The sequence below is a fragment of the Cryptotermes secundus genome, unplaced genomic scaffold (genome assembly GCF_002891405.2).
Source record: "Cryptotermes secundus unplaced genomic scaffold, Csec_1.0 scaffold250, whole genome shotgun sequence".
NCBI lineage: Eukaryota > Metazoa > Arthropoda > Insecta > Blattodea > Kalotermitidae > Cryptotermes > Cryptotermes secundus.
In genome coordinates, this window is record NW_019738873.1 from 649,675 (window position 1) to 667,935 (window position 18,261).

Genomic DNA, 18,261 nt, shown 5'->3' on the forward strand with positions numbered 1-18,261 from the left:
GAGACTACACCTCAACACAATAACACAACGGGGTACAACACCACATCAGTAGAAGCAAGGAGACTACACCTCAACACAATAACACAATGGGGTACAACACCACATCAGTAGAAGCAAGGAGACTACACCTCAACACAATAACACAACGGGGTACAACACCACATCAGTAGAAGCAACGAGTACAACACCTCAACACAATAACACAACGGGGTACAACACCACATCAGTAGAAGCAACGAGTACAACACCACATCAGCAGAAGCAACGAGATTGCGCCTCAATTAAAAAACAAGTTAGGAAAAGGCTCCATAAACAAAATTCCAATACATACGTGTAAAAAGTTTCCATAACGTATGGGTATGTTCCCACCGATATTCGAGGGAAACGCCATCTGTTCACGTGAATAATACAGAACAATCTGGAAGAGCCAGACGTAACTACGAGTATCTACAATTTTTGTTTGCCAGCTTCGTTTTTCCATCATCCATAAACAAATATACCGAGTCTATAACAACATAGTTTTAAGTGAACATCAACTGAAGCTCTTTGTATTCCTTTTGGAGCAACCGTTTCAAGATGGCGTCTGATGGTTTCAAATGTACTGGTTCTTATGCAGGACACTGTTTCATGGTCGCTGCTATGAGTATTGTTGCGTGTATTAGTGACTTGTAGACGAGGTTTGGATTGGTGAATAGATTTATTGGATACTCATAAGTCGTAAGTACAATTAATTACACCACTCTAAAAATTACATAAAATAAAATCGTCAAAGTCTGGTTGCTTGTTCTCTCGAATTCTGCAACTCGATGTCTCGATCTAGGGCTGAACTAACTTCATGAGGACATAACACAGGACACCGAGTCGGACAGTTGAGTCCTCTATTACTTTCCGTTGCCACGAAACGGTCAGGGCCTTTATTTATGCAAGCGTATTCGTTGTCGAGGAAATGTGTTCGAACTAGCCATTGTCTAGCAACAGACGTCTCTGTTGTGCTTCTTTGACTGCACTCTTCTGGCGTTCAGGTGTCATGTCACAGTATTTACTTAACTGCATCATATGACTTTTATCATATTTGCCCTGCTGATGTACCCTGAACCACCCATCAGTATCATCAGCTCATCAATAGATAAGTGAATTTGTGTACACACACCTTCATACTTGTCTCTATATTTTGGGAGATATGTCGGCGTGTGTTTTAGTAGATAGGTTGCAGCGTTTCCCAGAGACTTCGAGCTTCAACTAAACCTTCTACCCTGAAGAAGATTCCTCAGAAATATTGGTACCCATCTACTGAGCTACACAGGGCCACTGAGCAGGTGGGCGTCGCGGTGATTGTCTGCACTAGAATTCTTCTTGAAATTCAATATGCCTCATTCAGATAGTGGAAACAGCGTATATTGAACCGAAATAAAAAAGCAATTTTTATGAATTAATAATGTTCGTTCGAAGGCCGCAGAAAGACAGGAGAATGACCGAGTATCTCTGACTCCTGTACCGCTTCTTGTGTGTACGCCGTTGTAGCGGGCATCTGCGTCACAACAATCAATAAAGACGGAGGCAGACTTAGCAATAATATTTTTGAATACTAACTGTTTTCCTCACGGCTGATCAACCGAGACGACTTCCATGCCGTAGTCGAAAAAAATTCAAGCCTTACGTAAAGTGCATATTACATGGTCAGCCGTGGTTATGTAGGATTTGATTTCCTCACGCCGCTGGGTGTGAAGACTTCTGTGTTCTGGGATATTACGCTGTGTAGTTCGTCCATAGTGAAACGACGTCTCGGATGAACATGTCGCCTGTCTCTTCAAGGTCGATAAATAATCGAAGTGAGAAATGGACGTGAAGGACGATTACTTGCTACCTACACGTGTTTCATGCTGGTTCCTTGGCTTATTCTTCTTTTCTGAAAAAGGATGCGATATATTCCTCCGAAACGTCGTTTGAATTTTTACGGAATACACGGCCTTATATTTTCTGAATCTGCTCGAATACGCGAGTTTCATTCGAGATTTGACAAGATTCTTTCATTTCTGTTTGAAGTGCCTCCCGTGGCCACCCCGGCGCAACAGTGCCTATCTACGACAGAATGCCTCGTTGACACTAATTCCTTTATCATTCTATTAAACGAGATTCCTCATAGTCATTTGCTGCTAGTCTGTTGAAGGTTATGTTTGTGTCCTTGAAAATAAAACTTGATGTATGGCAATATATCTCTTTCATAGCAAACTTTTTTGTTCACTGCTGAGTTTATTTTCGTATTTGCCTACACAGTTCTTAAGCTTGGTTGCATCTCTGTTCCTGTACGCGTCCCCAGAATGCCTACTCATTTCTTAACGTCGTTGCTTCGTGAGTCTGTGACAAATCCTTTCTGTTTGAAGGGTCTTTCGAGCTTGTCCTGACTACAACAGGCTGTTACCGTCTTCAATGGTGGGATCGCAAAGCTTCATTGACGTGAATTTGTTTCTACATTGGCGTGATGTTTTCTTCACGTGTCTCACAGAGACGCTCTTTAATGGTTTGAATACTGTAAACTGTCCTGGTCAAATATTACCCCCACTCCTCCCCAGGAGAATTAAAAAATAGTGTCTCCACTGCGTTAAGCCACTTCATCTCACGTTCTTTCCATATTAATCATTCTACCTTATCCCACTCGGTAAATGGTGTGTACATATTGCTTTGAGAATATGTTTAGTTCTTTAGCTGCAGCACCGGAAGTCCGGCGGTAAGGGAGGCACACAACATGCACATCTGTATGGTATCCAATCCTGTGTTTTCCGTGTCCATCGTGTGTCAGCTGTTATTCCCACAGGGACTTAATATCTTGGTTGGCCTGATGGAGTGCCAATGAACAAGGTCTGGCGAATCCTTGAACTGTCAAGGTCCCTGTGATAATTATGTGAAAACTCTTATGTTGCATCTCCACAACTCAGCGTTCTCCTTATCACGATGACCTAACACAACGTCACCTGTATCCTTGGAACATCCACAGAATTATGCAATTGAACTGAAACAACAACAGAACTATAGTAATGAAATCTGCATCATTTCTATTATGAAAATATAAAATCCATGGTACAATAAACGTATCGTTATGAAATAAAAAGTAATTTCTATTTTTCTCGAATACAACTAATATTTTAGTGATTTACAAACTACATTCAAAATATTCCGACGTGCTGCCTAAAAGCCGGACAATGTAGCATATTTCGGCGTTCGTTGCTAGTCAACGGATATCATTTCCTAGACATCGGAATGGAATGCAGCATTGGTTCTAACAGCGAGTTTCCACGGTTACAACGAATTTTTTGAAGCGTTGTATGACAACGGGAAAACCAAATTGTTGAGAAAGTTGTTCCATAAGCGTTCCGCAAAGGGCCTTATTTAGGGGGGTTGAATGGACCAGACAGAGTCGTAGGAGGCGCGGAAAAGGGAAGTCTCAAATTTGAGACAGTAAAATATGGTCTCGAGTACCAAGGGACTCGGACCCGAAAAAGACTGCGCTGGCAAGGACCAGCAGCATATACAAAAGACAGATCTGTCCTCTCGTCAGAGAGGGCGCCCACAAAAAGGAAAAAACAAGACCGTAACTGTCAAACAGTAATACATATCTGGTCACGAGCCCCAGATGGGTGCTTTATGCCAAGACAGACTGACCGACTGACCGTCGGTCGTAAAATGAGACTCAGACTCAGACAGACAGTTGAGTTCTGGAACTTTATTGTCATGAGTGCACCCGATATGGAGCGGTGTACACTATGACACAATGGCTCACACTCTGTTGTCATGAGTGCACCCGATATGGAGCGGTGTACACTATGACACAATGGTTCACACTCTGTTGTCATGAGTGCACCCGATATGGAGCGCTGTACACTATGACACAATGGCTCACACTCTTGTCATGAATGCAGAAACTGTATTCTACAGTATCGAGTGTACTTTGAGCGTAGAGCCGGAACTCAAATCACCTTCTCGTAATGTTAGGCCTTCGTTTTGACAGCAACGTGTAATAAGCAATATTTAGCGATTACAGCTGAGGATCAAGGATATTATGCAACAAATAAAGCATAGAAGAATGTCACAAGGGAAAAACTCTAAGCCAAAACCTTATATTGTTGTCTTGGGTATTTACACTATTAATAATTATTTTGTAAACTCTAAGAAGTCCTTTCGTGGCTCCCAGGTTTTCTTCTTTGGCCTTATTGCTAGGAGACCATAACAGATTTCTGCAATACATAAGGCGATTTATTTTGAATTGTTTCATTTTTGGGTCCGTTACACTATCAATCACAAAGTCAATAAAAAGTCCGTCGAGTGTAACAATTTATAGGTCACTTCTTTATCACTTCTGCCTTACATGTTTCGGTTTAATAAAACCATCATCAGAGGCACATAGTACAAGCATGAAAACACTGCCGTTGTTTAAGATGTACACAGTTATGTTTGCTGCGTGAACGCTGCTACAATACGTCGACGTGTAAAAGCACAACACTTGTTAGGATTGTTGAATGCACGTTCAATTCTCACATTCATCCGAAACTGCCCTCAAGTTAAAACGCCAATGTTAAAATATTTAAAATTTAAAACATTTGAAGTAAAATGTTAAGCTCCTCCTTGTNACTTTTTATTGACTTTGTGTTTAAGGCGATTTATATTTATCGGTTTAATTACTTGAAAAACGCTTAATGCATAAAACGATCACTATCACTGAGTAATATAAAATTGACGATTGGGACGATGAATTTATAAGTCTATCACCACAATTTAGTGATTTCCTTGTTTTAGTAGATTTTAATCAGTTTCGGATGAAGAATGGGCGACATTCATAGTATTAAACGAAGATGAAATAATGAAGTTTTTGGACTTCATGTACTCCTTTACTTGTTGCTTACAACTACAAAATATTATGCTCGTGGCTTAAAAAGGACGGAATTTTTAAGAGCGTTTCACAGAACTAAAGAATTTCCGTATCGTGACATTTTTCCATCGATATTCCAGGGAACCACCAACTGTTCACGTGAATAATACAGAACACTCTGGAGGAGCCAAACATAACTATGAGTATCTACAATTTTCGTTTGCCAACTTCGTTTTTCCATCATCCATAAACAAATATACCGAGTCTATAACAACATAGTTTTAAGTAAACACCAACTGAAGCTCTTTGTATTCCTTTTGGAACAACCGTTTCAAGATGGCGTCTGATGGTGTCAAATGTAGAGGTTTATATGTAGGATTCTCTTTCCTTAAGGCTGTTAAAAGTAAGTAAAAATAAGTAAAGTTATCGCTGTAACAGGCCGTGAAGGCCCATAGGGTTGTGAGACGTTGAGGGTCCCACATTTTATAGACAATCGGCTCAAAGATGGCGGGAAGGTTGTCAGCCTTACGCGCCGGCCGCGCTGTACTCCCCAGGAAAATTATTTAATTAATTCCTGGTTCTCATTTCTGTTAGAGGCTGAGTGAACCCCAGGGCCACAGTGCGACTGAAAGGATTAGGTACATTGAAAAAAAAATCCAATGACCTCATCGGGACTTGAATTCGCGACCTTCCGTCTTGTAGCATAGCCCCTCAACCAACTACGCTACCGCGTGCCCCTCCTGATTGCTGTTATGAGTGTTTACTTAATTGCATCATATGACTTTGATCATATTTGCCCTACTGATGTACCCTGAACCACCCATCAGTATCATCAGCTCATCAATAGATAAGTGAATTTGTGTACACTCACCTTCATACTTGTCTCTATATTTTGGGAGATATGTCGGCGTGTGTTTTAGTAGATAGGTTGCAGCGTTTCCCAGAGCCTTCGAGCTTCAACTAAACCTTCTACCCTGAAGAAGATTCCTCAGAAATATTGGTACCCATCTACTGAGCTACACAGGGCCACTGAGCAGGTGGGCGTCGCGGTGATTGTCTGCACTAGAATTCTTCTTGAAATTCAATATGCCTCATTCAGATAGTGGAAACAGCGTATATTGAACCGAAATAAAAAAGCAATTTTTATGAATTAATAATGTTCGTTCGAAGGCCGCAGAAAGACAGGAGAATGACCGAGTATCTCTGACTCCTGTACCGCTTCTTGTGTGTACGCCGTTGTAGCGGGCATCTGCGTCACAACAATCAATAAAGACGGAGGCAGACTTAGCAATAATATTTTTGAATACTAACTGTTTTCCTCACGACTGATCAACCGAGACGACTTCCATGCCGTAGTCGAAAAAAATTCAAGTCTTACGTAAAGTGCATATTACATGGTCAGCCGTGGTTATGTAGGATTTGATTTCCTCACGCCGCTGCGTATGAAGACTTCTGTGTTCTGGGATATTACGCTGTGTAGTTCGTCCATAGTGAAACGACGTCTCGGATGAACATGTCGCCTGTCTCTTCAAGGTCGATAAATAATCGAAGTGAGAAATGGACGTGAAGGACGAATACTTGCTACCTACAAGTATTTCATGCTGGTTTCTTCGCTTATTCTTCTTTTCTGAAGAAGGATGCGTTATGTTCCTCCGAAACGTCGTTTGAATTTTCACGGAATACACCGACTTATATCGCAGAAGAAACAGTCCTTCAGTGTTGGCTGCATGTGTACTCAACTTTCTGGAAATGCTTGGGAACTCCAGTTTCATTCAAGATTTCAGAAGCTTCTTACATTTCTATCCTGAAACTCGCCTCACGTATTTGAGAGGAAAATGCAAAGAAAATATGAAAAATATAAGAAGAGGTTCTGCGTTCCGCATTGCTCTCTACTGGCAAGTGACACGGTCAAGAAATGTGGGATTCTGAAGAGGACGACTCATTGGTCAAAGGAAACAACTTCTATGTTCAAACATTCATGTCTTTTGCAAGAAAACGTATCCTGTTGGCCATATTTTCTGCACAATATAAAGAAGTGTGGAAAAACAATAAAGAAAAAGGTAAAGTTTTCCCTGTAAAGTGAAGTAAAGCTATCCCTGCACCAGGCCGTGAAGGACCATAGGGTTGTGAGACGTTGAGGCTCCCACATTTTCCTAGACAATCGGCTCAAAGATGGCGGTAAGGTTGTCAGTCCTACGCGCCGGCCGCGCTTTACTCCCCAGGGAAATTATTTAATTAATTCCTGGTACTCATTTCAGTTAGAGGCTGAGTAAACCCCAGGGCCTAGTGCGGCTGGAAGGATTAGGTCAACTGAAAAAATCCAATGACTTCATCGGGACTTGAACCCGCGACCTTCCGTCTTGTAGCATAGCCCCTCGACCAACTACGCTAAGTTTTCCTTGTGCTCAACTAATTAATTACTATTCCATGAAGACGTATGGGGGAGTGGATGTATAAACCCACGTTTTCTTGATCTCGGCAATAGTTGGAGGTGAGTAGTCAGCTTCAAATATCTGCCGCTTTACACCAGGCGAAAGGGCCCCAGGTACCCTTTGGATAGGAGACTGGGCGAGTCCTAAATTCGGTCCTTAAAGCGTGGAGAGGAGAAAAATCTACACCCTACCAGGACTCGAACTCCGGCCCCTTAACTTTTAGAAAATATAAATCTCTGACACATGACAAAGGTTCAAATACATAACGGGTTTCATTGAAGAGAAAAATTCACTTTATTCATCGTGGTGACGACGAGACGTTTGCAGCTATTTGACGGGTGACGGTAAGACAGGAGTGATTGCAGTCGTAGAACTGACGCTTGACGGTTTTACTGATGTGATTAAATGAAAAGCGGTAAGATGCCTGAGACAAGTAACATTACACATCCGAGAAACAAGAAATTAATCAAGATGAGGATTAGAAAGTTATGTGAGAACAGGCCTATTGGCATTCGTCCTATAGTACTCAAAACCACGCAACTGAGTTCAAACTGACATTTAAGAGTTGTGCCCTCTTCGAATTTTGGTCGCATTACCGAATATTCTGAGATATTTTGCGGTTTCTCTGAAAGGGAATTGCCGGGTAGTTGCTTAATTCAGGCGACAAATTCTTATCTGTCTATCTATCTGTCTGTCTGTCCATCTATCTATGGGTCTACAGTCCTTGCGGGCCCTATACACAGTCTGTAGAACTCCTTGGACGAGTGATCAGCCCGTCGCAAGGCCGCTACCTGCACACAGAACAACAAAACTCAGAATAGAAGCACACAGACAGCCATGTCTCCAGTGGGATTCAAACCCACGATCCCGGTGTTTGAGTGGGGGAAGACGGTTCATGTCTCACACTACGCGGACACTGTGAGTGACTTGGGGTCGTTAAATAAACTACAAATATAATTTCTATAGAACAGCATCAGAATTTAACTTGCCTAGAATTAGACCGAATCTTGGTCTTCTCAAATTTAATAGAATAGTCCGTTCATGAACTGTTCAGAAATGAACTTGACAAGTGGTGAGGCTCAGCCTCTCGGTAGACTCAAAAAATGATTATCCTGAGGCTCTTGCGAGTGCATCACAACTTACATAACCTCACATTCGCATTATGCCGGAACGCCGGAAGCCGGTACACGCGATGTTGTGCTCCCGAGGGCGGTTTGGCCTTCAACAAAGGACTTCCTTTGGATGCTTTGGATGGAGTCGCGTCCACTGCGCCTGGCGCTTTCGCCTTGACCGTGGCTAACTCGGTCACAGTCCCTCAGTTCCTGGACTGGCGTCGCGCTAAGCGGACGCCTCCCGCAACATGTCTCCTACGAAGCACAGCAGTAGGTAGGTCCTCTCCAGCCGTGCATACGTTGCAAGTCATGTGGAAGTAAGTTGTTGTAAGTGGCAGGTTATTTAAAAACGTTTTATCAACTACAGATATTCTTTCTGCGTTCAATAAGTTTACAGAATGTTGTAATCAATATAAGGGCAGTATTCCAACATTCTATTCTGTGTGACTTGTTAACATCTTGATCTCTGAATAATACTGAATCAAATGCAAAGCAAAATAATGGATGGAGGGAATAGCTCTTCAGAACAGCGTTCCGCAGCTGATGTGCGGCCCCAAGAATAAGGTGTACAGTGAATTTCTCAAACATATCTATCATTATGTTACAGAAGAAGGTAACATTTTAATTTAACTTATTAAATATTTAGAGTTTGTGTGATCCTATTTGTGTCTCTCACATTTATGTAGTGACTATATATTACTGTGTATTACCAATACACGTGCAGTTTTTAACAGTACTGGGTTGTACATTTATGAAAAATCCTTTCTGCTTGAATTGCCTCCCGTGACCGGCGCTGACCGAGACAGTAGAGGGGAATTTATGGCCACCACACATCGAATGAGGATCCGCTGAGACGTTCCTACCCACGTGCTCGATTTCTGAGGGCAGTAAATCGATATATATATATATATATATATAATCGAAGAGCACTTAATCGCGCTGAAGAAAAGTTCGATTGTCGTGAAACAAATGCGAAGGATTTCAAATGAGTCCGCTATCCGCTCGTTGTTCTTCCAACATTTCTTTCCATGGGAATTACAGGAGAAATGACGTATCTGACGGAAGATACACGTATTACACTTAGTTTGAAGAGTTGTGAGCTCTCGTTCGACATTTTAGCTGTTCGCAAAGGAAGAGTGTCCTGTGATTTGCGAGACGATCGTGAAGTTCTCCTTGACGTTTGTTTCGAGTCTGACAGAAAGGAAAATGTCAGAGATGCCGTGCATAAGAACAATCGATGAAGAAATGAGTGTGCATTATCCGTGGTTTCTCCACGTAATACTCGCGCATGCGTAACGAGGCAGGACAAATATTACGTCGAAGAAGCTAAAAAGAAAAAAAAATGATCGAAAGTTTGACTCATTAATCTTAGGCCTATAATTTTCATGTACGTTAAATCGGCATCCTTTGTTGTAATACTTTCAGATTTCGATAAAAGTATATTATGTCAACATCTATGTCTCACAACGCGCTGCAAAAAGAGTTACGATCGCTTAGCAACCAGGCAACAGAGAGAGAGAAACGGGCAATATTTTATAGGAAGATTATGTGTATAAAATGACACATTTGATTTCATACAATTGTACATACATATGGGTATATGCACACTTGTTGATCTCGATATTCCTGCTCAACATGTATTATGGTTTGTTGTCACATTTAGGCCGCACCATAGCTCAAGCGGTTAGTCGCTGGCTTCCCACCGCGGCGGCCCGGGTTCGATCCCGGGTCTGGTCAAGTGGGATTGGTTGTGGACAAAGTGGCGCTGGGGCGGGTTTTCTCTGAGTACTTCAGTTTCCCCTACCAATGTTCATTCCACCAAATTCTCGATCATAATAATCACACGGGGCAGGTACAATAGGCCAATCAGTGGCCGCCGTGCCGAGTGGACCCATCTGGGCTCCACCCCCCACTAAGCGAACTAATTGTTTTCAAATGTTGTATCCTTAAAGGGTAACGATTTGTAGAGATATTTACCTATTATCCTGTATTGTTTCTAGCCCTCTGTTCATGAAGCGTAGGCGGATCTCCTATATGCCCACTGAATGAGGTTTCTCATTTCCCCCCCCTCCCCCCTAGCAGAATCCAGAAATAGTACATTTACTGTTTCTGCAAGCTTCCTCCCTCATTGTTTCCGTATCAGTCACTTGTAAACATTCTACCGCATCCCGCTTGATAGTACTAGGTTTCCGCAGTAATTCGTTACAGAGCAGTGGATGGAAATTGTACAAACATGATTTCGCCCTTCGAAGCATAGAATCTTACCTTCCTAAATAACCGAGTATATTTCATTCGCATTTTGTTTGAAGCAGAATCTACTAAATCAATGAAATTATTTGTTTGTTATGACCAGGGCCCGGATTTTGATGACCTGAAAATATTTAAAAAATTACCTATAAAATGACCGAAGAAATCCAGAAAAAATGACCTAAAATATGACCCAAAAATGTAACATGCAGGGCCCGAATTTTGATGACCTGAAAGTATTTAAAAATGACATATAAAATGACCGAAAAAATCTAGAAAAATGACCTAAAGGAGAAAAGAAAGAACACTTCGCTTCCATGTTATTCACATTTCAGAAAACATATGAAGAAAAAATCCCTAAAATGGCCGAAAATGACAAGAAATACCCTTAAAAGTCCAAATATTTACCAAAAAATTACCTCCAAAATGAAAAAATAACCTTAAACCCAAAAATGTCAAAAATAACAAAAAATTACCTATAAAATTTACATTTCTGTAACCAGCAGCTCATATCCGAGATTTATATATTTAAGAGCATCGTATAGGATACAAGGAAAAGAAGATGACATGTCATCAAAATCCGGGCCCTCGTTATGATAGTGTAATGGATATAGCCTATATTACCGTTGACCAACTTCCGTATTACTAATGATCGCGACTCCATATATTGATCGCTATATATTTAAATAGTTCCCAAGTAATAGGGCTGCAAAAGAGTTACGACCGCCTAGCAACCAGACAACAGAGAGACAGAAACGGATTTTTATAGGAAGAGAATGTGTATAAAATGACACATTGGTTTTCACACAATTGTAGCAGTTGATGCTATATTCTGAGGAAACCAAAAGAAAAATAACCTCTCTGTTCATTTGCAAAAAGTCCATCGCACCAGGCGGAGAGATCTAGCCTTGCGATAAGGTTTTCTTTACTCAGAAGACATCTGGATGAAATGTCGATATATTCGTGGCATGAAATTAGGTTATGATTGTTCTCTTTGTGTTTTAATCTCATTTTCCATTAATGAACAAGTTAACTTAGCGGAAGCGTGTCTAGTTTCCGTTTGGAAAATATTGGAACTCAGTTCTTGCTGATTGAGGGTTTGTACAGAATGCCCATTCGTCCCTGAATATTATAACTGATTCAGTGAGAACGTCTATTTGCATTTTCACAAACCTCGAAACACAGAGTAAAGACTTTAACAGAAAATCAGAGTTCAGGATATCACATAAATAGGTTCTACATAATCTGTCTTCTTCTTCTTCTTTTGTTCCTGTTGCTCCCACTTGGAGCACAGGGCATCTGTGAAACGTATCGTTTTATTTCAGTTTCTTAATCTAAGACAGTCGGCAGGACTCCTTGGACGGGGGATCAGCCCGTCCCAAGGCTTTATTTCTGTCAGATGTCATCACAGAACACAGTACGAATTATGGGAACACAAGTGTTGAAAAGTAACGTTGTGTAACAGACTTAACCGTGGCGCTTAAACGCCAGCAAAGAAATATAAGAACAGGCAAGGTCCGCTTCCCTTCAAATCCTTCAGAATTCGGGTTCCATAATCAGAACTGCAAATGGGGGTGGACACCGTAGGCTTAGTTTCAGGGAGCCTTCTTTTTAACGGACACCTTACAGTACCTTAACTAACTAAAACTAACCTCATGGAGCTGAGCCCTTCATGAGAAGCCGCCAATTGTGCAGCTCTCAAGAATTTCCTAGCATTTTATGGAACCCGAAGGTTCATTACCGTGTTCACAAGAGCCCTCCACTAGTCCCTATCCTGAGCCAGATCAGTCCAGCTCATACCATCCCACACTGTCTGTCTAAGATCCATTTTAATATTGTCCACCCACCTACATCTTGGTCTTCCTAGTAATCTCTATCCTTCTGGTTTTCTTACCAAAATTCTATATACTCGTATATTACTGTTCGCCCCATTCGTACTGCACGCCCTGCCCATCTCATTCTCCATGATTTGAGCATTCTAATTATATTTGGCGACGAGTAAAATTTATGAAGCTCCTCATTACGCAGTCTTGTTCAGCCTGTCGCTTCATCTATTTTCGGTCCACATATTCCCCCTAGCACCCTTTCTCGAAAACCCTCAGTCTCTGTTCCTCCCTTAATGTCAGAGACCAAGTTCCACACTCATACAGAACGACAGGCAAAATTATAGTTTCGTATATTCTAATTTTTAAGTTTCTACACAGCAGACGAGGATACAAAATTTTCTGTACTGAATGGTAGCAAGCATTACTCGAATTCAATCTCCTTTTAATTTCCTCCTGAATCAAGTTTTGACTTGTTGCCGTCGTTCCTAGATATCTGAACTGTGCCACATTCTTACAGTGCCTCAAGACGTCTTAACTGTACATCGTAGTTTCTAGCAATGCTAAATGTAGCAACGGATTTCCGAGCCTCCATTATGAGAACAAGCTGTATTGGTCCTCCGCGCTTCTATGTTGATACGGAGCGCCTATTAGTGCTGAAGCAATAGTATGCATACTTCATACCCGGGGCACAAGGCAATTTGTTAAAGGCACTAAAGAACACACCACAAACTTTTGCCTCAAGAATAGGAGTCGCGAAAATACAAACATCGACCTGCATAAGAGTCCTCACTCGTCTATGACAACGAAACATAACACGTATTGCATAAAAGCGTCCGCGTGTAACAGACCGTGGAGGCCCAAAGTGTTGTGAGACGTCGAGGCTTCCACGTTTTCTAGACAGTCGACTCACTGATGGCGGTGAGATTTTTAACACACCGGTTAAAGTGGTCAATAAACCTCATACCCAATCCGAAACTTCATCGAAATTCACTCATACACGTGAAAATATTATGAATTCTAGTTGTGAGACATAAACATAGAAATAACACAATTCTATCCACATTTAATAGAACTGCACCAAATAACAATGTCTGATGACGCTTTAATAATTTATTCCAACTGAAAATTCAAGAACATGTCTTTCATATTTAAATTACAGGCATGCCTCTTTTTGCCCTTCGCAGATACTATGTTTTTACAAACGGAAGATTTGCGGCTTCCCTGCGTCGAGCAAGTCTATCGACGCCATTTTTTTCAACAGCATGTGCTCACTTCGCGTCTCTGTGTCACTTTTTGCTAATTCCGGCAATATTCAAACTTTCATTATTATCAACATCGAGGCAAGATCCTCCATAGCAAAAAGATTACGGCTCGCTGAAAGCTCAGATGATGAGTAGCATTTTCTAGCAATAAAGCATTCTTAATTAAGGTACGTACTTTGTTTAGACATAATGCTACTGCACACTTCATACACTGCAGCATAATGTAAACATAACTTTTATATGCACGGGGAAACAAGAAATTCGTGTGACTCGCGTTATTGCTGTGATCTGGAACCGAACCTGCAATATCTCTGAGAAATGTTCTATTGTTCTATTGTTGCGTGCGTGTACGCTGCGGGAGTTACATAGCAACGGCCGCCGTTTATAAAGTCACCGCTTAACAGCCCCATTGAATAGCAGATTGGATGAACCCCAGAGCCGGATTGGACGACATAGAGAAAAGTTTCGAGCCCACCGGGACTCGAACTCGACCCCTCGGTTGTACAGCCCCTAGCCAATTGCTATATCGCCTCCTAAAATTGTCCCTGTGCTTAACTATGTAAGCACTACGCCATGAAGGCGTATTGGGGAGTGTATCTACGAGTATAGATCCACACTTTCTTCACCTCGGAACTAGCTGGAGGAGAGTGGTCAGCTTCACGCCCCGGTCGCTTTAGCCCCGTGGAAAGAGACCTCGGTATTCACTGAATATGAGGTTGCGTGGATCACAGTAGCAGTCTGGACGACGGGGAGAAGAGCAAATTCTTGACCCTACTGGGACTCGAACTCCGAACTCTTGGTCGTACAGCCCGTAGCCAGTCGCTATACCAACTGCGCTATCCCGGCTCCTAAAATTATCCCTGTGCTTAACTCATTAAGCATTACGCCATGAAGGCGTATGGGGGAGTGGATCTATAGATCCACATTTTCTTGACTTCTGCACTAGCTGGAGGAGAGTGGTCATCCCAGAACCAGTCTGGAGGAGAAGAGAAAATTCTTGCCCCCATCGGGACTCGAACTCCAACCCCTTGGTCGTACAGCCCGTAGCCAATCGCTATACCAAGTGTGCTATCCCGGTTCCTAAAATTGTCCCTGTGCACTAATTAAACACAGCTCAATGAAGGCGAATGAGGGAATAAATTCAGGAATCAGCAAAACAATTTGCTGAGAGGAAGATATTTTGCCGGCCTTAAAAGTTTTGTTTGCGCATGCACGTACCTACCTCACAATATACAGCAGCATCTGCCTGTGGAAAGTCCCATCCAATAATGTGATAAAGCATTTCGCGTCAACAGACCTGCTGTTGTCAGTAAAGAGTGTATCCCACGGGGGCCTAGGGAGACACTTCAAGAAGAAAGGGCTCTTTATAAACACATAACTCAATAATGTTAAAAGCTGTATGTGTCCCAGTAAGAACATAAGGATGGCGGTACGCAGTCACTACAAAAATGTAGACGGCATAATTTGATACATGTAACAAACATGTACAATTTTATACTCCAACTCATCATATTGCCTTTATCTTAAAAGAACTTTTTTTTATTTACATAATGTTAGCAATCAGAATTACATTTGAGTCACTACAAAAATGTAGACGGCATAATTTGATACATGTAACAAACATGTACAATTTTATACTCCAACTCATCATATTGCCTTTATCTTAAAAGAACTTTTTTTTATTTACATAATGTTAGCAATCAGAATTACATTTGAGTCACTACAAAAATGTAGACGGCATAATTTGATACATGTAACAAACATGTACAATTTTATACTCCAACTCATCATATTGCCTTTATCTTAAAAGAACTTTTTTTTATTTACATAATGTTAGCAATCAGAATTACATTTGAGTCACTACAAAAATGTAGACGGCATAATTTGATACATGTAACAAACATGTACAATTTTATACTCCAACTCATCATATTGCCTTTATCTTAAAAGAACTTTTTTTTATTTACATAATGTTAGCAATCAGAATTACATTTGAGTCACTACAAAAATGTAGACGGCATAATTTGATACATGTAACAAACATGTACAATTTTATACTCCAACTCATCATATTGCCTTTATCTTAAAAGAACTTTTTTTTATTTACATAATATTAGCAGTCAGAATTACATTTGATTCTATAAGCTAATTTGCTGTATTATTCTTCGTGACGTGGAGAGGGTTTATCCAAAGATAAGTCCTCGTTAACCCTCTCTCAGGTCGGCTGGCCATTTAAAATAACTTCGGAAAGTACAATTTCTTATAAAACTTCTCCATGGTAGTATGCAACCTACAGAACATTTGTAGGCCCACTTATCCAATTGTGGTATATTAACTGAGTTTAAATGTCTATAGATATTACACCATTAGGAATATTGTAGGAGGGCATCAGTTTCTTTTGCATGTAGAAGGTGTTATATTTTTCAGTAAGAACACAAGGATCATATTTTGACATAATTTTCATTGTTGCAGCCCAGAAAATAATGTTACATTTACCATAAATGGAACGAAATATACAGGTAATGTCTTTTTCAATTACTAAGTAAAGGTTCAATTACAAGTGAAGCAAATATTTTACAAGTACCTTTTATGGGCAGTTGAAGTTCCTTATTATTTTCATGACCCATATTGATAACATAACAGTCATAGAACTGACTATTCTCTTTTGCTGCACCTTATATTATTCTTAGTGGGGTGAGACTGAGTCCACTAGCTACTGCGGCCACTTCTGGCCTATTGTACCAGCCCCAAGTAATAGTTGATGGTAATTGTGGAGCAATTGGTGGAATGAAGATTGGCAGGGGAAAGCAAAGTACTTTGAGAAAACCTGCCCCAGCGCCACTTTGTCCACCACAAATCCCACATTACCTGACCCGGGCTGAAACCTGGGTCATCGCGGTGGGAAGCCAGTGAATAACCGCTTGAGCTATGGCATGGCCCACTGTACCTTATAACTACTCGCACATACAGGTCACATTTTAACAACTGACATATTTATATCCCTGTCTCAGAAACCTGTCTTCTCCAACACCTGAAAAATGAGAAGTATAAACTAGCTAATTATATAACATACAGAAATGTTAATCTGTGTTTTTTATTTCTGAAGGGGATCCATTATAGTCCATACACAGGATACATATTTCTTGATTATACCCGAAGTCTAGCCTTTGAACTATGTATATGGAGGTCGTTCTTCTTATGTTTCTAATGTTGTGTGTATATTATGTCTTATGGTGTGTTCTACTGTTGCGGTTGCAATACACACACAACATTAGAAACATAAGAACGACCCCCATATGGATGATCAATAACACACACAAATTTAAAATATGACGTATGAGATAATAGGTTTTAACAAGTTTTAAATACATAAACTTTATTACTACATAAGGACATATACAAATTTAATATTATTTGTCAATGGACATATAAAGGCAAACAGTGAAATGGTTGACGGATCGACACACCTGAAGATGGCAGCGTACTGCTGAAACATGTTGTGTACAAGTGATAAATGAGATTGTATACACTTGAATACTGTGAATACATCTTCTTCTTCTTCTTTGGCACTACAGCCCCAGTGGGCGTAGGCCTACCTCCATGAACTTCGTTCACTTCGGTTTTTCTAGATCTTAGACATACGGTAGGACTCCTTGGGTGGGTGATCAGCTCGTTGCAAGGCCTCTACCTGTACACAAACACAGAAAACCGCACACAAACATCCATGCCATGAGTGGGATTCGAACCCACGATCCCGGCTTCCGAGCGAGCGGAGACAGTTCATGCCTTAGACCGCTTGGCTACTGTGACCGATTGTGAATACATACACATTATGAATAAGAGTAAACCATTTTGTTTAGAGGTAAGCATCAGTGATGTGCCATTATGGTGCACAGAAATTGGAAAATTGGGAAATTGTTGAGGGGAATGGAGAGGAATGTGAGTTCTCTTCCATAATTGGTACATTTCTAATCATTTAGAGGTAGGATTTGTTTCAACTCCCCCCCACCTTCCCCCCAAAGACAAATTATCGATTGGCTTATACAAATCTCATGTTTGGGGATGAAGAAGCCAACTTTTATGTCGGCTATATTATTAATATTTGAATATGCCGATAATGATTTTTTTAGTCACCCCTCAAATTATGATCCAATACATGCTACTGAGCAGGTAAGTAATAAACTATATTAACAGGTTGAATGTTACAAAAGAAGTGCCAGAATTAAACTTTTAATTTTTTACAGAAATTGTGAGTATTTCGTGAATGGAACCCAATTACTATTTAGAACTACATTCATTACACTACAGACATCTAAATGACAAAACGCTAAATAAAAGGATCATTGCCCATACAGAATTTTGTATCTCTTCCTGTTCTTCTTAAAGTGATATGTTAACTCTTCTCCTTCTGATTTATATGCATGTTTTCTTCTATTCGTCCTGTTTTTCTGATTATATTGCCCTTGAGAACTGAGAATTAGTTTTGGAAGTCTGCTAATGGGTATCATTTGTACATGATTT

General features: G+C 40.7%; 1 protein-coding gene across 1 annotated transcript in view; it reads left to right on the top strand.

Annotated features, from left to right (window-relative positions):
* The window catches only part of LOC111871103 (indole-3-acetaldehyde oxidase), a 74,140-nt gene that overhangs the window by 12,010 nt on the left and 43,869 nt on the right, over positions 1 to 18,261 (top strand). Inside the window, exon 2 of the mRNA XM_023863908.1 lies at positions 16,213 to 16,259. Coding sequence (XP_023719676.1) covers positions 16,213 to 16,259 — 47 coding nt within the window. The remainder of the gene's footprint in view (positions 1 to 16,212; positions 16,260 to 18,261) is intronic.